The sequence below is a fragment of the Takifugu flavidus genome, chromosome 3, assembly GCF_003711565.1.
Source record: "Takifugu flavidus isolate HTHZ2018 chromosome 3, ASM371156v2, whole genome shotgun sequence".
NCBI classification, from domain to species: Eukaryota; Metazoa; Chordata; class Actinopteri; order Tetraodontiformes; family Tetraodontidae; genus Takifugu; species Takifugu flavidus.
The window spans coordinates 8,817,264-8,845,245 of NC_079522.1; the positions used below are offsets into that span (position 1 = coordinate 8,817,264).

At 46.2% G+C, this 27,982-nt stretch overlaps 4 protein-coding genes and 1 long non-coding RNA gene across 8 annotated transcripts; 2 read left to right on the plus strand and 3 right to left on the minus strand.

The window, feature by feature from the left end:
* Window positions 1-207: 207 nt before the first annotated feature.
* rce1a (Ras converting CAAX endopeptidase 1a) lies at window positions 208-3,274 on the minus strand. Its single transcript, XM_057028250.1, has 9 exons — window positions 2,977-3,274; window positions 2,592-2,694; window positions 2,424-2,507; window positions 2,173-2,251; window positions 1,917-2,084; window positions 1,775-1,846; window positions 1,641-1,703; window positions 1,289-1,565; window positions 208-1,049 (listed from the first exon to the last, which is right to left on the minus strand). The coding sequence occupies exons 1-8, from the start codon at window positions 3,126-3,128 to the stop codon at window positions 1,336-1,338; spliced, it is 951 nt and encodes a 316-aa protein (XP_056884230.1). The 5' UTR covers window positions 3,129-3,274; the 3' UTR covers window positions 208-1,049; window positions 1,289-1,335.
* Window positions 3,275-4,306: 1,032 nt separating this feature from the next.
* On the plus strand, window positions 4,307-14,461 carry peli3 (pellino E3 ubiquitin protein ligase family member 3). Of its 3 annotated transcripts, XM_057028244.1 has the most exons (8): window positions 4,581-5,215; window positions 5,296-5,366; window positions 9,764-9,964; window positions 10,841-10,970; window positions 11,263-11,364; window positions 12,136-12,354; window positions 13,247-13,435; window positions 13,760-14,461. In XM_057028244.1, the coding sequence occupies exons 2-8, from the start codon at window positions 5,302-5,304 to the stop codon at window positions 14,357-14,359; spliced, it is 1,506 nt and encodes a 501-aa protein (XP_056884224.1). In that variant the 5' UTR covers window positions 4,581-5,215; window positions 5,296-5,301; the 3' UTR covers window positions 14,360-14,461. The 3 variants fall into 3 exon arrangements, with proteins under 3 accessions (XP_056884227.1, XP_056884226.1, XP_056884224.1); XM_057028247.1 differs by lacking the exons at window positions 4,581-5,215; window positions 5,296-5,366 and adding an exon at window positions 4,307-4,541 and having other exon boundaries at window positions 9,767-9,964; XM_057028246.1 differs by lacking the exons at window positions 4,581-5,215; window positions 5,296-5,366 and adding an exon at window positions 4,310-4,541.
* Window positions 14,462-14,613: 152 nt separating this feature from the next.
* rab1ba (zRAB1B, member RAS oncogene family a) lies at window positions 14,614-20,299 on the minus strand. Its single transcript, XM_057028251.1, has 6 exons — window positions 20,029-20,299; window positions 18,514-18,586; window positions 18,346-18,441; window positions 17,279-17,374; window positions 16,967-17,098; window positions 14,614-16,826 (listed from the first exon to the last, which is right to left on the minus strand). The coding sequence occupies exons 1-6, from the start codon at window positions 20,040-20,042 to the stop codon at window positions 16,632-16,634; spliced, it is 606 nt and encodes a 201-aa protein (XP_056884231.1). The 5' UTR covers window positions 20,043-20,299; the 3' UTR covers window positions 14,614-16,631.
* On the plus strand, window positions 18,414-21,347 carry LOC130523201 (uncharacterized). 2 transcript variants are annotated; one of them, XR_008949825.1, is made up of 3 exons: window positions 18,414-19,944; window positions 20,525-20,675; window positions 21,096-21,347. It is a non-coding gene; the product is annotated as an uncharacterized LOC130523201 (long non-coding RNA). The 2 variants fall into 2 exon arrangements; XR_008949824.1 differs by lacking the exon at window positions 18,414-19,944 and adding an exon at window positions 20,210-20,333.
* On the minus strand, window positions 20,811-27,906 carry si:ch73-40a2.1 (tyrosine-protein kinase receptor TYRO3). The gene is made up of 15 exons (XM_057028235.1): window positions 27,699-27,906; window positions 27,125-27,186; window positions 26,000-26,612; window positions 25,699-25,854; window positions 25,216-25,548; window positions 24,745-24,940; window positions 23,978-24,069; window positions 23,713-23,826; window positions 23,231-23,308; window positions 23,029-23,121; window positions 22,802-22,923; window positions 22,246-22,355; window positions 21,826-21,985; window positions 21,616-21,752; window positions 20,811-21,283 (listed from the first exon to the last, which is right to left on the minus strand). The coding sequence occupies exons 1-15, from the start codon at window positions 27,781-27,783 to the stop codon at window positions 20,995-20,997; spliced, it is 2,640 nt and encodes an 879-aa protein (XP_056884215.1). The 5' UTR covers window positions 27,784-27,906; the 3' UTR covers window positions 20,811-20,994.
* Window positions 27,907-27,982: the final 76 nt, after the last annotated feature.

Below are 27,982 nucleotides of genomic sequence, written 5' to 3' on the forward strand. Positions count from 1 at the left end.
ATTACCGGTCTTGTGGGAGGAGATAAACTTTCCTTTTTTTTGGCTACCCTGCTTAAAAAATACTTGTTTTGATGTCTCATTGAAGTTTTTTTTTAAATGCCTGAGATGTCAATGTACACCAAATTAAGAAAAATAGCACATCAATCAAGCAAATATAAGTGTTGTAGATAATAGCAATAATAAAAACATTGCTTTATTCTGTCATAATTAAAGTGGTGCTAAGATTTATTGGAAAACTTAAAATTGATATTTCATTCAACAATACGAACTGATTAACATTAAGAATGCAGATCAAGGACAGAGATAAATAAATACATCATAAGTCAGCAATTTCAATGTGTCTAAATGTAAAAAAATATATCGTTTAGAGCTGCTGCTCTATAAACGAAGTGCATTCTGGGATCTGTTGGGACTTGTCTGTGCCGCTCCTTCAAAGACTGTATAGATTAAAATGCCAAAAGGTTGACAGTTCAGAACGGAGAGAAATGTTTTCTCGATTGCTCAGCATTTTTATGTTTGCGAAGAATAATGACTCTGCTCATCTATTAAATATAGACAAATGTTATCCAAATATTATAAAAATATTTGAGTTTCTTTAATTCTTTAGTCTGTCCTCTCTGCTTTATGTTCAGTTCTGGTATAATACAAATGTATACAGACAATGATGATATGGACACACACCAATGAGTGTATGTGTTATCGCTAAGCTGCCATGTTCAGGCATCCATGTCCTGTGAAGGTGCAGTGTTTCTTCAGAACTTGTGAGGGCGCTGGTGTCTCATAATTTGTATTATTGAAATGTTTGGTGTAGATTATACAGAGGAGGCGAGCTCTGCAGCAGGAATTCACACACGCCTTCCTCCAGGAAGTTCCGGTTGGAGGTTGAAGCCCATCAATGATAGAGCCATCACCCTTGTTGCACCCAAGCACAACTGACAACTTCTCAGCCTAAATGGGGAAAGGCGCAGCCATCACTGGGTAAAACAAGGCTTCTGATGAACGGCTCATTGAGCAGTCCTGTGGTTGCTATTTGTCCCGAGAGCTGTTGGCTGCAACAGAAAAACAGATACATGTGGTCAAAGAAACATATGCACCTGTAGCTCAGACGTCTGGCTCCTAACACAGTGGAGTTGGCCTTCAAAGTATGGACAACATTCAAGTATGTTCAGTAAGTCCAACCCTGCATACTGAGGACCAAACGCTAGCTCTTCCTAACCCTGATGAAAAGACAATTATTGAAAATGAGACTTTAGGGTATTAACCACAACTGTGAATGTAGGTTCCTCACCTCAGTGCTCCGAGTCCCAGCTCAGGATCTGAACCATAACTATGTGATCAGGAGAGGCAGAGAGGGCTGGGAGAGGGGCTGAGACTGCAGACTGGTGTCACAGCAGCATAGAAAGAGGGGTCAGTGAAGGGGAAGAGGAGGAGGAGGAAGAGAAAGACCCCGAGCAGGTAGGAGGACAGGATGGTGAGCCGATGTGGGTGCTCCATAGCGGTGCTTATGGCTGGGAATCCCATGTAGTTACAGAAGGAGTGGCAGAGCACTGGGCCGATCAGGTGTCCTGGAACGGCATTCAGGTTCAGGCGATGACACCTTAAAAGTTGTGAGGAATGTGTGCACCTGTGAGGGTTCTCACCTGTTCTGATGAAGATGAAGGCAGTGTAGGCCCCAAACACGGCTGTGTAGGAGAACTGAAAGACTAAGAAGAATCGTTGGCTCAGCACTCAGAAACACGGTCCCACAGCGACAAGAAATACACCTTTCACTCACCTGCAGATAAAAAGATTCCTGTCACTGAGCCCTGGCGGAACCTCAGTTGCTCGATTACATGGTGGAAGTGAGCTGCGGAAAACAGAAGAACGCCGTCAGGAGACACAAGGTGATGGTGAAGGCATCGAGAGCCAGCACTTACCCACGCCAAAGAACAGCGGGCACGTGAAGATGGCGGTGGACGGCCCCGCACATGGCACCAACATGGGCAGCATGCAGGCCCTGAACACCAGCTCCTCTGTCAGCGGAGCCACCACCTGGTTCCTCAACCAGCGCACATCACTGAAACACAGCGACCAGAACCACGGATCTGTCGGGCGGGGGAGTAGAGTCACCACTGCTCTTCATCGTATCATGCAGAGTTTGAACCTTTAATGTGCTGATCTTTTCTGTCTCACCCAAGAGCACCCTGATACCATCCATTAGACTCCAGGGACAGTCCATGGCCTGCTGCATGAGTGGACCCAAGAACAGCACCTGCCCCAAACACAGGACATGGTTGAGTTACCGGGAACCCAGGGGTGAAACAGGTGTGAGGATCACAGACTCGCTCCAGTTTAGCAGAGGAACTAACATAAGTGTGGAGCCAATCTGATGATGTTCCACCTCATTTCAGTCAGTTCTGGTTGAGTGTAGATGAGCGCGTTACCATGGTGAGCAACAGCGGGAGCACAATGGCAGAAAAGAGGCCTTCATATCTGATTCCCATGAGCGCCAGTAAGGTGGGAGTTGTCTGAAAGAGGAGGCAGCCAGATTGGGTGATTCAACTGTCCTCCAACATGACCATGACAGCACAGTCCGTGGTCATGACACTTACCGTGATCCCTGTAAACTCTCGCCATACCAACACAAAGAGCGGCGACAAGCCGGACACCACCAGCACGCTGGTGAAACGTCTCTTGATCACTGTGGGATGATCCCTGCAGACACAACACAGACAAAACAAATATCGTTCAGACCTCAACCCACCCTACAATCAGAAAAGTTTTTTGGGTTTTTAGGGCATTTCAAAACTCTATATAAGTCCACTGTGGATGTTTTGTGAACTGTATGACAGTTTCTGGGTGCTTAGTGAGCTCTTTTTCTGGCTCCATCTCATTACATACTTCTTTGCTATTACTGAGATGAGCAGAGACGTGAACAGCACCTCTAGAGTAAACCTCTGTGTGCGTGTGTGTTTATGGGAAAAAAAAAAATCTCACCTGGGCAGCTCACTCTTCCATACGTACAGGCTGCCAACATAAGAACAAGCTAACAACAGACAGGACAGCACCGACAGCCAGCACAAGCCGTCCACCGCCGCCAGCTGCCCGCTGTCAAATTGAGTCACCGATAAACCTTCCTGTTCTGCCATGACCAACGGAACCAAACAGCTGCTCGGTACCAGACCGGCAGCTGAACCTCCAAACGAGGAAAACCATCCACCAACCGAAGCCTGGAAATGCCAGTGAGCGGTGCTAATATCGCTAACAGCGGGATTTGGCGCCTAATGATTGTGTCATCATCACGCGTCTTCTTCTTCTTCCTCTTTTCCTTTCTTCTTCACTTAATGGTTTCATGTATCGCAATTAATTATCTGAATTAATTTGTATTTGTTTTATTCGTAAAAAAAACTGCATTTAAAGAAACAACGCCACAGCACGGTTGAAAATATTTTATACTTATTATAAAACATAAAAACTAATTCTCCTCATATTTTTTATACCTTAGATAGATAAGATACTTTTATTGTCAATTCACTCCATGTTTTGAAAATACAGATGAACCGAAATAACGTTTCTCTTGTCTCTAGCTTATCGTGCTTTAAAACTTTAATAAAAAATTAAAACTGAATATAACATAAAATAAAACATATAAATAAGGGGGAAAAAATGGGTAAATAAGGTGCCAAAAACATGAATGTACATATAGTGCAATACAATGAAGTGAGGTAGGTTGCTGGAATAACACAGTCAATAACACAGAAATTTCCCTCTGTGTGCAAATTTCAAGGTTTTGTGGAGTACAATTGCATTTCAGCAGGGTTAAGGTCCTGGGGAAGAGGGCAGGAGGTGGGGGAGGTAGTGGATAAAGTTCAGCATCCTGACAGCCTGGTGGATAAAACTGTTTGACAGTCTGGTGGAGCGGTTGTTTTTTGTAACAATATTATTTTATCCTATTATTTTTATCCAGTAAATTGGGATTGTTTCGTTTGTCTTATATCTACGCAGTGATGAAAGAATATTGCATGCTTTTATTTATTTTAAACGGATCATATTGGAGACACATTTCTTTTGAAATGATCCAAAATGAAACAGGAAGTTTAGGTTCTAGTTCAAACACAGAAAAAAAACAGATATTTGTCATTACAAACATGCCTGATGTCTATCTTCTTCATTTTTTATGTACTGTAGTTCAATTAGTTGTTATTTTACTTTTTATAGAACTTAATTTTGATGAAGCAATTTTTGTAAATCACGTTCTGTAAATGATACCCTCAACTACATTTTCAGGAAGCACATTTACCAGTCTTACCTGAAGGCAACACGGCAATGGTGCGATAAGAATATTTCTGTCCGGAAGTCCGTGAACGCGTCCCAGCCACTCCGGGAACAGTCGGGAACGCATCTCCGTCTGTGTGAGCGTTTCTTTTCTTCCTCCTCCTCTTTCTCGGCCGCAGTCTCTCTCCAGGCTTTCTGGATCCTACGTGGACCGACAGAGCAGAAAACCGGAGGAGGATTTTAGGTACAGAAGCAGGACCCGGACCTCGGTTGGCCATCATCAGCGGGTACGGGCCTCTATCTCTTTATTAATGATGGCTGCGTGATTGTATGTGAACCTTGTTATTAGACATGGTGACCTGGCATCTGTGGAAGAGCTGGTGCTGATGAAAACAGGTCTCCCTTTCTTCACCTCCTCTGGACTGATGTTGCAGCTGTTTGTGGTCATGACGCGGCGGTGTGTTTGTGCGTAGTAAAGGAGGGCGTGTGTGTGTGTGTGGTGATGCCCCCCTCCGTGTGTGTTTGTATGCTGGTGGGTGGGTGGGTGGTGGAATCCCCATCCACAAATCGCGTCCTCTCTATTCTGGATATCAAATGAAGAGACAGGCTGGATTTGTCAGCGGGTAACTGTGGGGACGTCGGGTTTCTGTCACGCGTTCATCCACCCAGCGTGGGTCTGCGTGGGAAAACGCAATCTGCTGCAATACACGCAGACCCAGCAGCAATGATATGAGCAGATGATGGCCATGTTGGCATCATCATCCACCCCCCACCCCAAGAGCTGGTTTTGGACCCTTACTGCTGAGTAATGAAGAGCCACAGCTGAGAGGGGTGGGCAGAGTCACCGAGTGGAAAACCACAGACGAGATGGTGATGTGAGCGTGTTCCCCTCGGAAGAACTGATGATGAAGACCTGCACTCATGGACCAGATGGAGAATCGCTCATGTCCCGAACCTACAAGTATTCAACAGTCTGATAGAGAGTCACACGTTTATAGTTGTGTTGTGTTGAATAATCTCACTTTTAGATCTCACTTTTAGATCATTATGGAATCAGAAGACATTGCAGTATCATCTTACCAACATCAGCACATAACACAGCTGATTTTACGGTATAATGTGATTATTATATAATGTTGATATTGTTGTATGATTTAGCCAGCATTGCAGAACAATGTTACTGGATTCCACTGTAATGTTGCAGATACATTGTCTTACCACTCTTTTGTCACTCGGAGGTGGTTTAGATGACTTTACTGTTGTTGACATGTGCACCTACTGTTGACATCGCTGAGTTTTGAATGTAGGTCTTATGTGACCATGCAGGATGCAGCTGAGATTACCTGCTTTATGGACCCAGGGGGTTAAAGTGAGGAGGCGAGCCCACAGCAGCAGGAAAGGGAGATTTAGCATGAGATCCAAAGCTTTAGTGCTTCTCTGAAGAGCTTCCGAGTGGTGTCATGCACTCCAGTTCACAGCTAAATAAAGCCGAAGCTTCCACATTCTTCTGAAGAGTCTGTTGAGCTACGTGTAGCTCTAAATCAAACCTCCTGAACGCTCACCTGTGTGCGGCTAAACATTCTCATGCAATTCAAAAGCACTTTAAAGCATCTAAAAATATTTGAAACATTCAACAAGGAACCTACAGCTCCTTTTTATTGCATTTGTTCACAGCGACTTTCCATTTATGATTTTCGGAGGAACTTGAGGAGGGAATCGAAGAAAGACATCTGCGTTTGAATGACTCTTCATGGCCGGAATACAACGACTCCCAGATGGCTGCAAATTCACGGCCAAAATGCTACACAGAATAAGAGTAGTGCGGGTGCAGACACAGGAAAGTGATGGCAACATGATGTTAGGAGGCGTGCTGCTTATGGAAGAAGAGTCCGGTGAGGAAAACAGGATTGGGTTGATGCTTAATAGCATTAGCATTAAAAACAGCTGAGAGAAACGTGTCTGATCAATAAAAATAAGCAGACAGAGAAGAAAGTGCAGGCGTGTGGGCTGAATGTGGCCGTGGGGGTGGCTAACGTAACAGTTCACAACACTGTAGGGTCGCTACAGTGGGACGTCTTACATAACGCCCAGCTGAAATAAAAACTGTTACTCAGTTCAAAGTGGGACTATTTTAATCACACTTGACAGGAAATATTCAGCAGGACTACAGAGCAGCTAAATGTGTGATAGGTTTGGTCATGTGACCTTCAGAGATCATGCACTTGCTTCAGGAATTTTCAACACAGCTGACATGGTCGGCCTAAAGTCCTTAAAGTCTGCCCTCTCAGTCCCAAAGACTGTAAAGTGATTCACAAGCGCGTTCACACAACTAGTTCACGCAAACATACAGCAGGAGACGATCACATACATGGTAACCATAGTAACCACTCTGGGCAAGGTCAGGGTCTGTATATGGAGAAATTAGAGTTGTGCTTAGATTAAAGAAATAAAGGGGGACGCAAGGACCATAAGCACCCACCTTATTAGTTATTATTAGGCACACTTGTAGGTTAACATACTCATTGATCACACTTATATTACAAAATGTATATTTCTTCTGTCAACAAATGTATCTGCTCCAAGCGTTTCTACCCTAGACTGGAAACGTTAGCTATATCACTCCATAAAACGTATCAAAACCTTTATTAATAAGTTTTGGGGTGTGAGGATTACAGTTGAGGTTAGGTGCAGCTGTCATTACAATATATCATATCATATCATATCATATCATATCATATCATATCATATCATATCATATCATATCATATTATATCATAAAAACCTGGGCCCACTCTGCACCATGGGGCCCGACGCACAGTGTGTGTTCTGCGTACAGGGAGAAGCGGCCCTGATGGAGGTTCTGTTTGATTCTGGTCTTTGTTAGTGCTGTCAAAGTGTTGTGAGTCTGTGTCTGTTTCTGGTCCATGTCAGTGTTTTGATGGCGTTGTGTAACTGTGTTTAGGCCCAATCAGCAATGGTTCCTGGTCCTCTATCCTCCCATCCCTCTGCAGACTATGTCGTTCCTTTTATCTGTTTCTCTTCATTATTCTCTCCTTCTTGCCTTCTTTGTCTTCTTTTGTCTCTCGCTCTCTCCCCACCCCCGGGACATGGCTGTGGCTTGATTGGAAAATGTGTGGCACAGAGCAGGCAATCCATCACCCTGCCAAAGCCTACCACACACACACACACACACACACACACACACAGAAACCATCATCATCGTCAGCCCTCCCCTTGGCTTTCTTTCACCTCTTCTTGCCCTTCAAATCCAGTATTTTTAAACCCCGCCTCCTACTACAGCTCCTCTCTGGCCACGCCCCTCAGGCGCCCACATGAGTCCCGCCTCCTCTGCTCCTGTCTATGAGCCTGACTCTGCTGTCTGGTGCACAAATGGACAGAGGCAGAGAGAGGCGTGTTTACGCTGAAGCATCCTCCCCTCCAAACGGATGCTGTTGTTGCAGCAGGTCAAAGGTGACATGAGAGACAGTAAATCACATTTAGAGTGGCGTCCTTTGAGAGGCCCATAGGACCCATGACTTATGTGTCAACACTGGGTTCTCCCTGCTGTAAGAAGACAATCTGGCCATGTGTAAATACAAGCTGTGTTCCTCTGTCCATCAGTCTGTTCTGAAAGGTGAATAAATAACAGCAACTAAACTAAACTATTGTAGTAACATAATAATAATAATAATAATAATAATAACAACAGTACATCTTATATAATAATAATAATAATAATACATTTTATATAGCATATTACTTAACCAGAAAAGGAGCATAAAGTGCTCCAAAGAAGACAAAATACAGAAAATGAATAAAAACACACCAGTAGAATTTGATAAGAACATCTAAACAGAAAGAATTGAAGACAGAAATGATCAGTCAGTTAAAAGCCAATCTGAAAAAGTACATCTTTAGTTTTAAAAGGCAAGAGTCAGTCTTTAGAAGACTTTAGACTTTAGAACGTACAGGAAAAGTTGGGCAGAAGAGCGTGAGGTCCTGCTATGGCAACAAACAACAATAGTTTAAAATGAATTCTGAAGAAAACTGGAAGTCAGGGGAGCAACACAGGTAGCATGTGCTCACATCCCCAGGTGTTAAAAACCGAGCAGCAATATTCTCTCTAGTTGTAAATGAGACGGGGCCGCCTGGCCAAGGCCGACAGAGTATTGCTGTAGTCCAACTGTAAACTGATACAAGCACGGAGCCTTCTCAAGGTCCTGCCGATTTAAAAGAGGCCTGACTTTGGCTCATAGGAGCTCATTTAGACAATCGAGCCGATGTGCTTCTCAACTTTGAAGCCGTTGTCAAATATTAGTCCAAGATTTCTGACCTCCAGTTTTACAAAGGATGCCAGTTACAGCATTCAATGTTGATTTGGTGCCAAACAAAATATATTCTGCTTTGCTGTCATTCAAGTAAAGAAAGTTCTGTGCCAGCCGGTACCTTATGTCAATGACACCGCTCATTATTGTGTTGACATCTGTTCTGTTGGATTTTATGGGCACATAAATCTGTAGATCATCAAGGTATAAATGGAAAGCCAGATTATGTTTAGCTCTGACTGAAGCAAGGGGAAGCAGGTGCAGTAGAGCGGATGGATCCCAGGAGGGAGCCATGTGGGATCCCACAAGGGAGAGATGGGTGGGTGCTAAACAGCGGTCCCGATCATTACAATAAAGGTGTTGTTGGCTACGTTCAACCTAAACCATTGCATAGCAGTCCCACATATATCAACATGGTGCTCTAGGCCAGATACAAGGACTGACTCGGTGATACTGCTGACTTGGCGCTGTGTCCGGACCCAAAGCCTGAAAAATATCTAAAACACTAATAATATTAATAATAATACATTTGATTTGTAACATGTGTTATCGTAGTATTACGAGGAACCTACAGGCCTCATCTTCTGCAGTCAATTCAGAGAACAATAAAGGGACAGACCATCACTGGCACAAAGACAACAGTATTCTAAGTTGGTGGATCCGATTCTGCCATCAGCCGTGCTCCTCTGTAGCGCCACCTCAGGTCCAGGTTTCATTCAGTTCCTGGGAATTGTGCCCTGGTGAATGAGTTTTTCCTCGCCGTTGCTCAGATAAAGCTAACAGGAAGAGGAAGCATCAGGAAACTATCCTCAGTATTATCTCATTCACATCCACAGGATGATTATCTAACTGGCACAAAGGCAGAATAAAAGCTTGGTCTTGCTTTCCACGCTGTGTAGGTGGTCTCGCCCACTTTTGATCAACAATAGGTGCTAGCATCAAGAACTGGCTCAGATAATGTGGGACAGCCATCCAGGGTTGGATTTGTGCTGTCCACACAGTGACTCAGTGCGTGTGAGCCCCACGCCTTTAAGACAACAAAGAGCTTGTTACTAGCTGGTGTCTTCTAAACTAGTAGCTGTCCTTGACTCCAAGATGAAGTCTGTGGCAGAAGAGCCACCTTCACAAAGAATGACCTTGCCTGACTGAAGCCAATCGTTCCTACTGGCTGTTTTTTCTTTCAGCAGTGACCCCCACTCGTGGCCGGTGGGCATGGTTTTGGAGGGTAGCTCAGAGTCTCTGTGTCCCCCTCCATCTCTGGAGCTGCGCCCATCCTGCAACAAGAGCCAGCCCTCGCCCCCCCTGGGCTCAAGCTCACAACCCCACGACGGAGTCTTCCCCGAGGACAAAGAGCCGGTCAAGTACGGCGAGCTCATCGTCTTAGGGTGAGTGATGTCACACCTGTTTCCTCTCCACAATAGCCGTTTAGCATTAGCATTAACTATCTGGAATCAAAGTGTCATTCCTGATTTGTGGCTTTTGAAAGCAAACCATTTCAGGTCTTACGTTTGTGTCCCTCAGTCTGAAATTTTTGTGTTTGTTATTTATCTAATGTTCAGTTTTTTTGTTTACCTGTTGAAGTTTGTCAAAGGTGTGGTCAGAACGTAACTGTATTCCTCAGTGTTTACAGTGAGGACAGACTAGTTAAGGTCAATAGCAGAGCAGTGGCTCCATAGATACAAAAGTCATTGGTTCCAGGCTACATGTCACAGCCCTTGAGTAAGATGCTGAAAACAACATCAAGGTTTCACCAGTAATTTAAATATGTGACCCGTCAGCCTGTTTGAGAGTAGTCTGACGTTTATCCCCTCGGCTGGCAGGAACCCCTTCATCTGTCTCAAGGTTCCTCCATCAGACAGGCTGCAGATTTATGGTGAATGAACCAACACGTGATACCGAGGCCTCTTTATATCCCTGTCTCGGAGTACAGTGAACTCATAAGGTTCCATGCCACTCCTCCTCCTCCTCCTCCCCCTCCTCCTCCTCCTCCTGCTCCTCCTCCTCCTCCACGTGCCGAATACATTGCTGTAAGCACACACACAGACCCCCCCTTTCCCCCCCCGACATACACACGGGCATCGATCCAGGCAACTGTGAGTGATGAGAATGGCTCAGCTCTCTGTCAAGGTGATTATGGGAGGGGGTCGCCGGCGGCGGACACTTCCGGTCGCCCATCCAATCGCCCCCATGGCCTGCAGCTCTGGGCAGGTGCTGCTTCTGACAAATGCAGCGCAGAGCAGTAACAGGCTTCTGTTCCACAGGCACAATGGGTCGCTGGCTAACGGAGACAAGGGGCGTAGAAGAAGTCGGCTGGCCCTCTACAAGAGACCTAAAGCCAATGGGGTCCGCCCTGATGTCATCCACAATGTCTCCACCCCTCTGGTGTCAAAGGTGAGAAACATGACCCATCATCATCCGTGCCCAGCAAGGCTTTCGGTCAGATTTGTTGGTTCTGTGCTTCAGAACACAGGAGACCATGATGTAAGTACCCCCCCTGGGTGGTCCGCTGTCCACGTGACCTGTCACAGCGCGACGCAGAGGGGCAGTAATGTGGCTCTTGGTGGATGATCAAATGACATCAATCATTTTGTGTTAGAGCTGCTGGTGTTGAGAGGGCACGTCCTCCGGGAACACTTTCAGCTGTCCTTGCCATGTGACCAGACTAATGTCTCTCCATTGGCAGGCACTCAGCAACAAAAGCCAGCACAGCATCTCCTACACGCTGTCCAGGAGCCACTCTGTCATTGTGGAGTACACACATGACACCAACACAGACATGTTTCAGGTCAGTACGTCCACACGCGCACCGCCACGCTCCGCAGTGACCTTCAGGAGACCCAAGGTCACATAACTCAAATGTGTTAACGTGCACACAATGAAACTGAATTCCTGCGAGGCACGCGTAAACGCACCTAATGATGCTAAATGCTAAAACAACCCTTTGGTCCAGCGTAAACATCCGTGTCGGTTTTGCGGTGACGTCTTCTCATGTGGACACGGAAGTAAAGTTTCCCAGAATCTCCTGTTGTTTGTTTTTCAACTTCTTCCTCGCAATTGTTGCTTCTGTGGACGTTTCCAGTCAGTGTTTGTGTTGCTGCTGAGCGGGTGGTTTACACACCTACCTGCTGGCATGCTTACAGCCACATGTTTGCGGATGTAAGCAGAAGATCTGTGAGTCCTGCAGAGAGACATCGGATACGAGCGCTACGGCGCAGGGAATGAAGAGGAGAACAGAGGGAAGTGTGAGGGAGGAAGAAGGAAGTGAATAGTCTGAGGAGATAAAATATACACGAGAGGATGAGTCAGACGTGTCTGCGCTCAGATGCTCACGCGTGGCCAGTGGAGCGGCTTCTTTAAGGAGATCAGGACCCAGCAGACACTCACTCATCTTCTCTGGCTCATTCACATTTACCTAAACGGAGTCTCACAACCGCTCCGACTGTCTGGAACATCTGGGAAAGACACCAAACAAATGTGTGAAGCTGCTAGCAGCAGAAGGAGCTAGTGCTTATCGTTCTTTCAATATAATGACTCTTCTTCTCATCGGTCTCGGCAGATCGGAAGATCCACTGAAAGCATGATTGACTTTGTGGTGACGGACACGGCGGGCGGCGGTCAGGGCGGGGGCGCCGCGGGAGAAGGCAGCGGTGGAGGCCAATCGACGCAGAGCACAATATCCCGCTACGCCTGCCGCATCATGTGCGAGCGCAGCGCTCCCTACACGGCCCGCATCTACGCTGCCGGCTTCGACTCTTCCAAAAACATTTTCCTGGGGGTGAGTGTTCTTCGCCATCAGTGCCAGTAACTATGGCAGCCACACAGGGAGCAGCAGCAGGGACAGGCCGCACCTCCCCCAGCTGACATCATAGCTGTGAGGACGGACAGGCACGTGACCTGCCCAGAGGAATCATGGGAAGCGATCTGTGCGGTAGCATGAGTCATGTGTCGTGTGAAGGGCTGTTCGTGTTTATGTCACGGTGGAATCCTGATGGGAGCTGCTGTGGTGTGCGTGCATGTGTGTGTGGGAGATTGCATCATCAGCCTTCATACACAACAGTGCTCACCTGACCAGCACAGGTGTACCTCCCACAGACGCCCTGCTCGTCGTCCCATCTCGTAAACGTCCTGTCTCATCCACCTGACTGTGTCTCAGGCTCAGGTCCTTTCGTGAAAGGCCACAAAGCGCTTTGAGGATACAATGATGGCTAGAAAACCCCTGAAAGAGATCCACCATCACCACCTTCACCCTTTTTCATGTCTGTAGTCCGGCTTTCTGCTCCAGAACTGCTGACACGTGTGAAAGCTTTGGAAGAGTACACACACAGACACAGTCAGGTGACCTGCCGCTACGGCAAGCGAGAAGACCAATAATAGCCTTTCACGTGATAGCATGACTTCATCCCATACAAGATTCATCAGCATCGTCCACAAGTAGGCCAGCCAGAGTCACCACGACATCACACACCCATATGTAAAAACCAGACTCACACACATGTAAAAACAGTCACCAAAGACTCTCCCTCTCTCTCTCACACACACACACACACACACACACACGTTATTTGGTCTAATCTGTAAGAATCTGCCTGTAAAAGTTGCAGATTTATTCCAGCTACCAGAGCAGAGTGTGACACATCTGAGTGCTAACTGTTACTCCTGTGTTTCAGGAACGCGCAGCCAAATGGAGGACGTCTGACGGTCTGATGGATGGCTTGACTACCAACGGCGTCCTGGTGATGCACCCGACAGGGGAGTTTGTGTCTGAGCCTGGCCCAGGGATCTGGAGGGAGATCTCGGTCTGCGGGAACGTTTTTGCCCTGAGGGAAACTCGTTCAGCACAACAAAGAGGGAAATTGGTAAGAATGGAAAGGATAGATGATGCTCCTCAGTTTTCAGAGGTGTGGGTCAGAGCAGAATTTCCGGCTATATTAATTCTTTAACCAGAGCAGATTTTATCATATGGGTCACAGACCTAAAATAACAGTTAGCTTTGCTTTAGTGGTAACATCACGGGATATTTATAGAGCTCACAAAATCTCTCTACACTTGACCCTCTGACAGTAGTGTTCCTGGACTACAGTGCCGCCATGTGGCTGTATAGGGAAGTGCTCAGGCGCAGCTTTCCTGTATCAAACTCCCGCAGTTTAACAATGAATCCACATCCTGTCCTGTCATTTCAGGTAGAAAATGAGTCCAACACTCTCCAGGATGGCTCTCTGATTGACCTTTGCGGGGCCACCCTGCTGTGGAGGACCCCTGCTGGATTACGCCACACCCCCACTCTTAAACAGTTGGAGTCCCTTCGCCAGGAACTGAACGCCGCCCGGCCCCAGTGCCCCGTTGGCTTCAACACCCTGGCCTTTCCCAGCCTGGCACAGCGGGAAATAGTTGACAAGAAACAGCCCTGGGTCTACGTCAACTGTGGTCACGTACACGGGTACCACAACTGGGGCTACCGCAAGGATAAGGGTCCGGCTGGCCCTGGAGGCACAGCACCAGCCAGCACCGGGGAGAGAGAGTGTCCCATGTGCCGGCGAGTGGGTCCCTATGTGCCGCTGTGGCTAGGCTGTGAAGGAGGTCTGTACCTGGACGCAGGACCGCCCACTCACGCCTTCTGTCCCTGCGGCCACGTTTGCTCAGAAAAGACAGTGAATGGGTGGAGCCAGATCCCATTACCTCACGGTACTCACGCCTTCCACGCCGCCTGCCCCTTCTGTGGAACCTGGCTGACAGGAGAGCAAGGCTACATCAAACTCATCTTCCAGGGCCCTGTGGACTGAGGCTGGAAGCGGACTCCGGCAGCTGGTGTGGACGCTCGGTGCAATAGCGAAGGCTGTACGAGGTGTATAGAGAACATGTAAATAAACGTGTGGGCTGAAGAATGTCGGCTGATCTTTTGTAGCCTGTGGTTGTAGGTTCTCCCGTTAGTCCGTATCAAACACTGTTTGAGGACTTTTCAAACCAAATGTGTCGACACCGTCAGACTTTTATTACATTTATTTAGAATATGTCCAGAACACAGAGAAGATCAACGTGAAGGTGAGTTCTTGTTTTTATTAACAAACAACCAGGAGCTTCTTCATGACAGACAACATGGAAACAAAGCTATAGAAAACAAGAATCACAATCAGCCCTGCCCTCCACAGGCGAGGCGACGCAGGGCAGAATTACATACGTGTATAATACAGTGTCATCAGCAAAATATCAAATCTATCAAAGTGCAGAACGTGTTCTGCATCAACTCTACAGAGACCGATGGGGTTCCAACGCTAACGCAGCCAGTGTACGGGGAGTGGGAGGAGCTAAAATCTGTGATGCTTTAGGACCGCCTAAGACATTGTTGACCCTGAATTTTGGATGTGTGTGAGATAGTGCATGGGGGGTGGGACGAATTCATCACACTGCAGTAACACGATTGGCAGGAAGGGAGAGATGGGAGTTCATATCCGGTCTGCAAACTGAGACCAATCAGTCCCCGGTCTCCCACATGCCCCCCAACATGGTACAGGTGGTCAGAATGGCAAAGACACAGCATCTAGTGGACAGCTCTGAGAATTCAAGCCAGGCATGTTAGCAACTTTACAGATGTCAGTGATGACCCCGTCGCCACATGCAAGCCCCGCCCCTCTGCACCACAGACAGTTCATTTCAGGCTTGTGATGGTTCATGGACGCCATGTTCTCGGTCGGTGTCTGCTCGGATTCTCCTTGCTAACATGTCTGTTCAGGGAGGATGATGCTGTTGACAGAGCTGACTCAGAGGAAACAGCTTCACCTCTACCATCACACACACACACACTCACACACAAGGCCAGGGCAGCCCAGCCCAGCCCACCTTTTCACATTTTTAAAAACTGAATCACTTTCTAATTGTAACATTAGTAAAGCAACGTTGGAATTTAACATGCTAATATTTCAGCTTCAACACAATTTGTTAAACATTCATTTAAGAGGACTTTGGGGTTAAAACCAAAACCAAAATAAAGGCCCAGTAATCCCAGTGAAGCTTAAACTGCGACTCTGTCAGAGACATCTTCACTGACCCACACGCTAACCACTGAATCGGCGGCTTTAAGTGGAACAAAGTCCACTAAACACATCAACAGGACAACCAGGATCAGGACAATCAGGTCGAAGGGCCGCCCCTTCAACATACAACATGCCCCTTCCAGCATGAATCTACCCGCACAACCATCAATAAAAACAGTTAAAATAAAGGAAACATGAAGAAGATGGTTGAAACTCCTCCTCATTACTTCCATGCATGTCCAGGAGTTTCAGCAGGTACTTTAGCATCATGCTACATACTCCCTCTTACTCTAACACACAATTGTGTCACTAAAATATGAATTCACCACTGCTGCAACCACACTTTGTCAGTAATTAGAAAATATTCACGCTGACGAGGTTAAAGATAAATGCAATTAGGGAATTTTCATTTAATTTAAAAGGTTGATGAATTGAAGCTTCCTGCAGTCAGACCTGTTAGCTCTGCCACTGGTCAGTGACTGTAAGCAGCTTCATGGGGGAAGCCAAACATGCTTGTGAAGGGGGGAAAGCTGGTTTTACAGGCTGACACTGAACAGTGTGGAGAGCTAGTGTTACTGCAGCACAAGGACGTGGCAAGGATGCACGTGTTCACACAGAAAACCGCCGGACAAAGGTTAGTGCATATGGCAACCACAGCTAAGAGTTACAGAGACAAATGCTTCCCCGCCAGGAGAAAAAACAAAAACAAAACTCTTGGTATGTATCAATGACCTCTAGTGACCTTCTGGAGCCATTCATTTCTGTGTGAATACACCTGACAGATGAGACGGGAGGAGCTTTCTTTATGAATAAATGATAATGAGGGATCACCGTTAACAGGCTGCTGGAAGTCTCACACTCTCTCTCTCTCTCTCTCACACACACACACACACAGCTGAATGAAGGGCTGTCATCAGTTTGTAGAGTGTCCTCCTCTGACCTCCTGCTGGGGTCACAGATGAGGGACGGTGACACAGAAGAGATGGTTGTAGTGACATTGGGACTGGCCGAGGAGATGGCTCCTCTAACAGCAGCCTCCTCCAGACTGCCTGACGGGGGTGCTGTCGATCTTAAGGTTGGGTTTGTCGCCCCCAGCTGTGGCTCCTGGCCCCATGCGCTTTTTGATCTCAGCCGCCATGGTCATGAAGGCCTGCTCTACATTGGTGGCATTTTTGGCACTGGTCTCCAAGAACGGGATGGCCAGAGAGTCTGCAAACTCCTACCACAAGCAAAAGCCATGAATGGAAAAAACAGGTTACCTTTCGAACCCTTTGGTTGTTTGTTTACTTATTGCTGAGGGTGGGGTTAATATTTAGCAGTGGACATGTCAACTGTGCACTGCTCTGCTGCTCATCTCACCTTGGCTGTTGTGTAGTCCACCACCTTCTTGGTAGTGAGGTCACACTTGTTGCCCACTAGAAGCTTGTTAACATTTTCACTAGCATAGCGGTCGATCTCCTGCAGCCACTGCTTCACATTGTTGTACGACTCCTGAACCATGGCAACAAGAAAACCAGAGTCAGGACCAACACAGCTACAAACCAACAATTCCTCAATCTCGCAGCTTTTAGAACATTTTGTACAAACAAGGTTCAGTGGGTTATTCAGATTAGCTGGAAACTAAGTGAAAAAACTCTTCTGAGGAGATTATTAGTACCAAGGCTGACCCACCTGATCCGTCACGTCATACACCACTATGATGCCGTGTGCTCCACGGTAGTAACTGGAAGTGATGGTACGAAACCGCTCCTGACCTGCAGTATCCCACTGAAAGCAGTTCAAAAACAGATCAAAATAATGAGAACCAGAGGGAAAAGCCATGGAAACGGTCAAACAATACACTGCAAACATGTGCTCGTGTCCAGCTGGCAAGAATCAGGCGAGTTTCTGCTGAAAATCAGGGCTCTAATGTTCTTCATGCTGCTGCTCTTGTTTTAACAACAACAAGGAAAACGGGCACGGACATACAGGAGCAAAAAGTGACAAGCAGGGGCAGCAACCTCGGTAGTGCAGTACGTGATTAGAATACAACAGCTTCCAGCCTGGCGGCTCCCAACAGGCAGGAATCTCAAGGCAACGTGGAAAAGCACCTGGTAACAAAGCAGCAACGGTGTGAACCTGCGGGTGTCTCCGTTACGCTGAGATTCGGCCTTATTTTGAAAATGTTGGTCATTGTGATTCAGTTTTGGGCTACAGGTAGAACCGTGCCTCTGAGGTTAGCTCCTGCGTGGCTCCGTGACTGTCAGTCAGTGAGGACACTGGACACTGTGACAGCAGAACCCTCAGAACCAGGTGTCTGTTAGCCACCTGCTCCGCGGTAACCTGAGCCCGTTCATTGGTTTTAGTTTGGAGACACTGGTGTTGAATCAAATATGAATGCAAATGCTGTTAAAAAGGAAAATCACCTAGTTAAGCCTTTCCTTCTGCTACAGTTGGAGATTGTGTGAATAACTACTTCACATGCATAATTCTGACCTTTAAATAACTGGACAAAACCTTACAAATGTGGACTGGAACAAACATAAACAAGAAAACATTACATAAAATGCCATATCACACTTGTTCAGGCCTCAAACATGAGTCAAAGCTGCACTTTCATCTCTCAGAAATGTGTGAACACCAACACTTCAGCGCTTTGACCACATGTCCCTGAGTAAAGGGAAGCGCTCATGGACGTGGTAAAGCTGCCCGCTTTGAGCAATCCCACTGGTCAAGGCCGCGTTTGCGTGCACACTCACGATCTGCAGTTTGATGGTCTTCCCGTCCAGCTCGATGGTGCGGATCTTGAAATCCACCCCGATGGTGCTGATGTAGCTCTCAGTGTAGGTGTCATCCTGCAGACATGAACAGCAGCGCTTCAGACTGAGGTCACCACGCTCAGATGTGTCAGAAACAGGAAAACTTACTGCGAAGCGCAGCAGCAGGCAGGACTTTCCTACGCCAGAGTCCCCAATCAGCAGGAGCTTAAACAGATAATCACTGAAAGAAGAAGAATCAGAGCTGGTGTGTGATGCTGGTGGTAATAAGCAGGCAAACCCACATTCAATCGTGTCAATGCATGTGTGAAAACACATCTGATGAGGATCACAACACCATGAAAAGGGTTGCACACAAGAACTTTCAGGCCATTGGGGATTATTTTCTGCAGTGGATTAATACAACCTAAGCCCTCTGTGGTGTGGCAGCAAAACAGTGTGTGTGGCCATGATTGTGTGTTCGTGTGTGTTAATAAAGGAAGATGTGAGCCAGTACTAGACTGCTCTGGAATCTACAAACAGATTAAGAGGTCCAGTTCTGACACCTGCCAATATATCTGTGGCTTTATTTTCCTGGTGTAACTTACCATCGTTCCAACGAGAACGCATGTCACCCCCTGCTCTCTGTACGCCCAATTGCAGACAGGTAAATAAAGTCACATGACAGATGTGGACAAGTGCCCGATGTCACTGCTATTTTTGTGTGATGGGAAACCGAGAGGTCACATTGTGACATTTGATCAACTGAAAATAGTGTTGCAACCAGTCCAGGTCACATTTCAGCATGTTGATGAAGAGGATCCCATTCTGTAAGTAATATCAAACACATTTCCATAAATCACACTTCCTGGAGTCATTTTAACCTGACATTCAAAATAACACATCAAGTCTTAGATAATCGCCGTGGCATCAGATCTAATACCTATCAAATACATTTGAGTTCCCCACCTTAAAATTGGTCAAAACAACACCTGCCATCATAGGTGTTAAACATCTGTCAGTGCAAGCTGGGGAGGTTTTACATATGGTCCTGATAAAGGTTCCCAATTTCCGGAAAGAATAGAACGTTTTAATGGATTTCCTTAGTGGAGGAATATTCACCCCCCGGATTCAAGCTTACACGACGTGTGTAAACACACAGGGATATCTGCTAAGGGTGTGGATGTTGGTTCAGCTTGTTTGACAGGGATCTGCCCGACACAGGCACGTCTGCACCCTCGCTCCTCTCACCGCAGCTCAGCCGGCAGACATCGGTCACACTGTGGTAGCTATCGCGTTAGCCCGCTGTTAGCACAGTTTATAAAAGCCAAAGGAATAAAATACCACAGCGGTCTGTCACTTATATTTCACATAACCTTCACATAATTGCGAGCCACACACACACCTTTGGCAGCTCAATAGTTGCCTTTCGCTATGAACACTGGGTAGTGTAGTCTTATACAGCGAGCAGTCCACTTATTAGCCACGCCAGACACGGTGAGGCACGAGCCGGCCGTCAGCTGACGTTTACCGAAAGACGTTCGCGAGACTGTCCGCGCCCTGTTTAGCAAGACAGCTAGCTGATGTTGGAAGTGAATTTTAGTGGGTGACACTTAACCTAGACTCACAATAACGTGCTGCTCTATAAACCCCACAGTATTAGTGTTTCAAACGGTTAAAACTCACTATTCAGGATTCATAGCTTCGCTCCGGATGCGTTTCTGTCTGCGACTCGACCCTTCCTTCCTGCTCCACTCAAAAACAATGGCGTGTCGGTCCTACTGGTCTGGCTGCTGCTCCCTGTCCCCGAGTCGTTTTTCTGTGTTCAACCTTTACTGCTTCATATACACTGTTGTCTGACGGACATAGCCTGTTTTGCTCCGTGGACCTTTTTCTCCTTTCAATTTGCTCTGTAAACGGCTTAAAATGGCTGCGCAGGTGCGGTAGTGACAAAAGCTGACGTAGGATGACGTGTCGTTTTCAGGAAGCAGGTCAGACATGATGCGTGGTAGTGCCGGGATTTGTAGTTTTTTTGTAGTCTTTCTTTCTTTTTCACGCAGGTCAGAGGTGTATAGGGTTTTCAGAAGAATTTAATCGTAAATATAATTAGGAATCTCTACTTTAGATTTAGATGTTTAATGTATCTGTTGAATGTATCTATGTTATTTGTATCTAATAACAGAGCTCAAGTTCCAGACGTCCAAGTCCAACTGACACAGATCAGGAAAAACATTGTGACCGACTGTCTAATGTTTTGATGGTCCCCCTTTTGCTGACCAGCCAAGTCCTAAACTCCACTAGAACAGTGCAACAACAAGGTGGAACATGTCAAGGTAACATTTTTCCTATTAAACCACAGCACAAAGCATCACACTGCCTCTGACAGCTTGCATTCTTCCCATAGTGCCTCCTTGTGAACACGCACACACACCCGGCCATTCACAAAAAATATTCTTCATGAAACTATCTTGGTAGATGTACTCTCTTATGGTTTAGCAATTTTTTTTTTTTTTAAATGCATTTAATCAAACAGTAAAATATATGTTTCAATGTGCTGGATAACATTTATGATACAGTAGTACAAGACGCAACCTGCCAAGTGTGACAGTCAGTTTGTTTTTCCAAACATCCTGTTTTGGTGCTACTCCTCCATCAGCACTTCACATATTCGTGGTTCAACTCCACCTCTGCTGCATCAGCAGGAGTGGTAACAGGATAGGGGAAGTATGTGTTTTCACATCTGTCTCCTCCAGGCTGAGGTGTGTGCTGGATGGCAGCTGTAGCAGCAGAAACCTCCAGGACCTGATTCATGTAGCTGGCCTCCTGACTGGCCTCCAGCTCTGGTAGCTCTGCCAGCAGGCCTTTCAGCGTCTGCAGCAGCTCACTGAAACTGGGCCTGCGCACTGGATCTTGATCCCAGCAGCTCCTCATCACTTCATAACTGCAGGGAGATGGGGAAGTGTGGTTATGACGCTCATCTCATGACACTGATTACACAATTATGAGCTAATAGTTTGGTGAGTCTGCAATTATTTCGTCGTGTACTTGATATTTAGTCTGGTCTGGTGGTCCCTTTCTCTTGATCATCTTCGGATAAAGACATCACAGTAAAAACCCAAATCCTATTATTTAGTGGGTTAGCAAGAACCCTGACCTGAATCCAATTAAACATCTCTGGAGTCATCTGAAAATGGCCACTGTTGGCCCCAATAGAGCATCATGCAAATCAGCAAAAAATAAATAAATAATATCAAGTGAGTGAATAATACTGACAGTCTGTGATCACAGTCTGTGGGTACTTTGAGTCTGTCTCCAGATTGTAGCAGGTCCAGCAGCTCGCTGTTCTGAACCCCAGGATAGGGAGTCCTCCCGCGGGACACTATCTCCCACATGGTCACCCCAAATGACCACTGCGGAAACAGAGAAGAAATTCAGTCGGCAACGACTCAGAACGCACATTTTGATAGCAGTGACACAACTCACAACATCACTTTTGGTGGTGTAGATGGACTCCGATAGACTCTCCATGGCCATCCACTTGATCGGCACACGCACAACTGCATGCTGACGGTAGTAGTTGCTGCTGTAGATTTTCTTAGACAGGCCAAAGTCGGCCACACACACCCGGAGGTCATCGCCTAGCCTGGAGATTCCACACAATCAGCAACAAAACACACACACACACACACACACACACACACACACACACACACAGGGTCTCCTCTGTCTTCTTTATTTAAATGTCTAACGTCTTCCTGCAGACAAAAGTCATCCTGAATACTAATAAGTGATTACAGAGAGGCAGTATTACCAGAACCCCCCCCCCCCACACACACACACACACACACACACACCACACAAACATGTACACACACTCTCTCTGTCTCTCTCTGAAAGACTCACATGCAGTTTCGTGCAGCCAGGTCTCTGTGCAAGAAGCCCCGTGAGCTCAAATATTCCATCCCTGCTGCGATATCGATCATGAAACGTAGGAGACTCTGATGGGGCACAAACTGGAGGAGCACCACAGGAACTTTTAAAAATAGGTTCAGGCTTTATTTATTATTGTAATTTATATTAGAATGAATGTCTCCGTTTAGCTCTGACAAGTCACCTTAAATACGAAACCATGAACAAGTAGCCTTAGGGGCTCATTCTACACTGACATTGTTCTCAAATAGTCTCATGACTGACATTTACGTCCTAATTAATGATAAAGATGACATAAAATTGTAACTATTTATTAGGTTATGCCTCTGCCATCAAACACATTTAAGAGTATTGACCTATTATGTTCCAATAACAACCTATATACCTTTGAATGAAGTAATTTATTGCACCGAAATGGAGCATCAAGAACACTTTTTTTGGACTTTTTTTTTAACACAGTTTTTGGACTGTATTTAGTATTTAGTGATGGAAATCAACCACTGTGATAAAATGTCTCCCTGCAACTCACCATTGGAACGTCTCCATAGCGCGTATCAATGAGGAAGCGTCGCAGGTCTCCGTGTTTCATGTAGGGCAGAATTACCAGAGGGACAGGCAGAGGACTGTCCTGCTCTCTTTGTAGAGTGACACCTTCAGGACAACAGTGGTAAGACAGCTTTCACACTTCCAACAGGCAAGCAGTGATTCTGGTTCACTGCAAACTCACTGAAACTAATGAATGAATCAACATGTTACCGAGGAGTTTGACGACATTTTCATGGTCAAAATTCTGCATGAGCTCTGCTTCACTCAGAAACTCATGTAAGTCTTGATGGCTGTGGATTCCAACTAGATCAAAGAAGAGATAAAATGACTCTTACATAAGAAGCAGGGCAGAGTTCTGACAGAGGCATTTCATCACACATTTTATTGTGCACGCACATGCACACACACACACCTGTGGTCTTCACAGCTACTTTGATGGCCACAGTCTCTTCTGGTGTATAGACTCCTTCGTAGACCAAACCAAACGCCCCTTAAAGACAAAAGATGTGAGGCAGACAACTGGAACGTTGTTAATATCTATGGGAACATTGGCATTATTAGGTGAGCTGACATGGAACATATATTTCTATATATTGCAACTAAATTGAAATATATATATAAATATGTATTTTTGTCGACAGGTTGGTCTCAGGTAACTGGAAAGTTGCTCTTTTGAGGTTGAGAGAGCTGCTCTTGGTTTGTTTCTGTAAGTTTTATCTAATTTTCTAACTATAGTAGCCACCTTTGTATTTAAATCTCCTGCAATACAGAGGTAAAAAGGTGTTTGTATAGGTAAACAACACAGGTCTGTCCAGAATAGGAGTCTTAGTCGTGGCACAAATACACCTGCACTTATAAAGCTAAAACCAGATTATTGTGGCATCATGAACTGACCTCTTCCAAGCTCCTTGCCCAGTGTGAGCTTGTTTCTCTCTACCAGGACATCTTTGAGACTGATCAGCAGTCTGTCACTGAACCCTTCCAACAACTGGGCTACACCCTCCACCCCTGCAAACAAGTGGACAGGCTGTAGAAAAGCTTCTAATAATTACTTTGTGTACCTGGATCATTTAAAATCAAACACTCTGTCGCATATGAAAAAATCTTGAGACAGTGAAATAAGAAATGTGAAAGCTTTGACCTTCTTTGAAACACTTACTGCTGGGCTGCTGGGGTTGAACCACCTCCTGCTGTGCACGTCGATAAGAAACTACCGCGTTCAGTTCAAGCAGGCCATGTCGCTGTTCATACCTGTGGTTTAAACTCTATCAGATAAATGACAGGAAGAGCCCTCTATATACTTTACAGCCATTCTTAAAATCCCAACAAAAAAGAAAGAACACAAAATAGAAGAACTTTAATTTTCTACCAAAACCTGCTAGGTAATTAGATTGAAGCAGGGATTTTGACAAGATGGGAGAATGTAGTGGAGAGTAGAGAGACCAGGGTTTGATTCATGGAGAGTCACAACAAACCCGCAGTCATGGTACATGGCAGGATGATCGGCATGTCCCCTATTTTACTGGTCAGGAACCCTGGAGCATGTTCTACGCAGCTGTTTAAAGACCCTCAGGTTGCAATTATGCTGGATACGTGATCAGATCCTCATGGATCAGTCAGCATGGGTCAGAAGTTGGCCAAGAAAACTAAACCCTCAGAAAGTTTTTCGGTTTTTGCGGGTTGACCAGCTTTTGCCAAAAACTCATCTTTGGGCATCTTAACCCTTTGCAAAGGTTCCCGAAACCACATTGCGGTCACCATGCGTGTGTCCAGATTTGGACCCGAGGACTCGGTTCCCAAAGCAAGTGTCTCTGCTGTTGCTAACAAGTGGAGGTGTAACAAAGAGACTTTTAGTCCCCAGACTCCTCCAACTTGTTCAGTTTTAGAATCTTCCTTATGTATTAGTCTTAATGGTGAAGTCTTTACCTGTGCTTGTGCCGGTTAACGGCCAACGCCACAGTGAGGATCACAGGCAGGAGCAGAAGGATGACCAGTAAAACCACCAGGGCGACTTTAGCAGAAGACAGACTCTGGTGCCGAGGAGCCCCAGTGTCTGCAACTTCTGAGATGTTGAGACCTTCTGAGACCTTTGGAATCACAGTTGTCGGTCCCAAAACCTTCCCTGGAGCACACAAGATGTTCAAGAGATCAGCTTCAATTCCTTCATGCAGAGGTCAATCGTGCCTGTGCATGAATGGACAACCTTTCCACCATACTTGTTAGCCACACAGTGCTAACTATTGAGAGATGGAAGAAGATTCTAAATCCAGAAAAGTATTTTGGTAGCGGTGCAGCGTGAGCACAGATGAAACTTCAGCCATCTCTCTTTGAATAAACTGAGCAGATAATGAATTATTTTTTTTAAATCTTAAAAGAGTTGAGAAGAGCTGTGTGTACATTTGTGAATAGTAACAGTGGCAGTGGATGAAGGTGGCGCCCCCTGCAGGGTGGAGATGCTGTTCCAGGCTTGCACTGACAATCTGAAGTTGCTCCGAGGACACAGTCCTGATATGTTGACTGAAGTGCCGTTCAGTCCTGTTGGATCCGGCAGGATGACTGTCTCATCAGAGCATGGCCCCCACTGCCCCCCAGCCTCCTCTTCCTGCTCACACTGGACTCGATAGTTCATTTCCTCTCTGCCTCCCCAGTCATGTGGAGGGTCCCACCTCAGTGTCAACACCGAGTCGTTGAACCAGTGGGTCCTCAGATTGACGGGGGCAGAGGGAGGCTCTAGGGGGGTTGAGACAGAAGAAATGGGTGCATGTTCACAGTGAGAGCCGTGCAGTACGCTCCTTAAACTACCTGCAGGGGGGTTCAAATTCTGAACTCCTAAATCAAACACATTGTCAAGTACGTTCTCTCCCTTCAAATGTCTCTTACTGGTGCATCCGAGATCAGTGGGATCGCTTGGCAGACGGCTGAAACCTTGGACACAGGTGCACATCTCTGACCCTTCTTCACGTGTCCTGGTATTGGCTGGACACAGCCGGCATGCTCCATCATCATTGGCTGGTTTGTAGTAGCCCATGTGACAGGCTGATGAGATAGAACGATCTGGTCAATATTCACTTGGTAACTATTGAAATGATTCAATAAATGGCTGAATATTCAGAGTCGCACCTTCATGCGCTTATACATGAACCATTAGCTTAGAAAAAGTGAGATGTGTTTGTTGCCACACCTTGGCAGGTTCCACCCATGACTTGGTGGCCAGGCCGACAAGAACAGCGCCCCTGCAGTGGACCCCAGCTACCATCCATGGAGCACTCTCGGAAAGGGGGGGAGATCTCAATGGCCCCCTTCACACAGAAACCTGCCATCAGAGGTGACCCTGCCCCGGTCCCATTGAATGAAACCAGCTGGTCCGTGATGTCAGGACACCTCCTGTAATAGAGCCTGATGGATGTGACAAGAACACAGGTCCCAGAGTAGGAGAAGGCTATTTGGAACCCTCTATCCTGGACCAAGCCCAAGTCAAGAGCTGTGTGGGTCCTCAGATACGCTGGAATCTGAGCCACTGATCTGGGAAAAGGTTCTGTGGTGTTCAGCTCCACGACAGGTCTGCTTTTCCAAAACCCTGTGATGGGCGTGTCTGAGTTGAACAGATAGACTTGAAGTGAGCGAGGTTTTCGGTCCAGCTCCTCCTCCTGGGTAAATGTTATATCCATCAGCAGATTGTGAGCGTCTTTACGCTCCATCCACTGGCTTAAAACTGTTCTAAAGATGCTCTGTTTACAGGCTTGGAGCACCAGACGTGTGGTGGCTGTGCCTATAGGAAGGCGTATTTCGCTCCACTGAAGAAAGATCAAAAGAGAGAAAGAAAGAAAGGTTAAAAGGTCGATCAACAGTAGCAGGTAGATCAAAAGACACCCTCACGCATGGACAGATGTTGATGCTCACATCTGTCCTACAGAGGTCCAACCTCATAATGACAATAACATGGCAGCCCCAGTGGCGCTAAGAGTCACCATGGAGGGAGGTGTGTAGGGGCGTCTCTACGGCTGCCCTGCAGAGGAGACCCATTCCAGCCAGGATCCCCGTGTTTAGGTAATCATTCATAACTCCTGAACAGGACTGGAATGTAGCCTGACTGGTAAATAGCTGGCTTGACATATGGTCATAACAGCATCAATCCACTTTCTCCTGAAAACCCTGAATCATTCAAGCTCCTCAACTCTGAGCAGGAGTCCTTCTCCTTTTTTCTCACCACTTTGGTGACTACAAGATCAGTTAGCAGCATTCTTGTTTTTTAAATAAGTTTTTAAATGTGTTGTCAGGTCTTTTCCATGTTCTGATTGTTGCTTACATGTTTTGGGGGGGCAGAAGTCCATCTCAGAGCGATCTGTTTGTCAGAATGGAAGATCTCCTCTGAAAACAGGAGGGGATAAAATTAACATGGCTGACTCATATTTATGACCAACTTTTTCCTTTTCACCATTCTATCTGATTCAGCCAAATTCCTCTGATTTTTCAATGATTTCAGACATCAACTTCCTTCCTCTAGTTACATTGAACTGGTTTTGGGGAAGTTTAGTTTGGAGAACCTTTATTTTATCCCTCAAAATAAGACTTTGCACTTTTCGCACAGAACAATAAAGATCCACATTTCTGTAGGGATTTTACATACAACCTCAGAATCAGCACCACTGAAAATATCACTTTAACTTTGATTTTAACCAAACTCTGATACTTTAAATAATGTTCCACATATTAAAACTTATAACTGGACGCATTCGCTGTAAGAAATCAGCTAATAGTCATGTTTGGACTTACGTTTACAGAGTGGAAATCAAATGAAACTAGAATTTTCTATCCATCTATTTATCGATCTAAACGATGAATTGAACTGTGTCTAACGAGGGAAATGACCGATCGCTCACCTTCCTGTTGATGCGGTCTGTCACAGGCAGACTTCCACGACCAGACTAGTAGGATTAAAACCGAGCTGAGCTGCATTGAGGCCATGACTTTAGCTTGGCCTCACACCGTCTGTCTGTTCATCAAGTCCACTCCTGGCTTTTCTTCTGCCTGTGGTTTTGAGTTTGCTCTCACAGGAACGCTGTTGAGAACCTTCCTCCTTTGGAGAAATCGTCGCCCTGAATCATCAGACTTCCTTTATTCATCTTTAAATATTCTGCAAGGATGTTTACGGAGGCTGCACTGG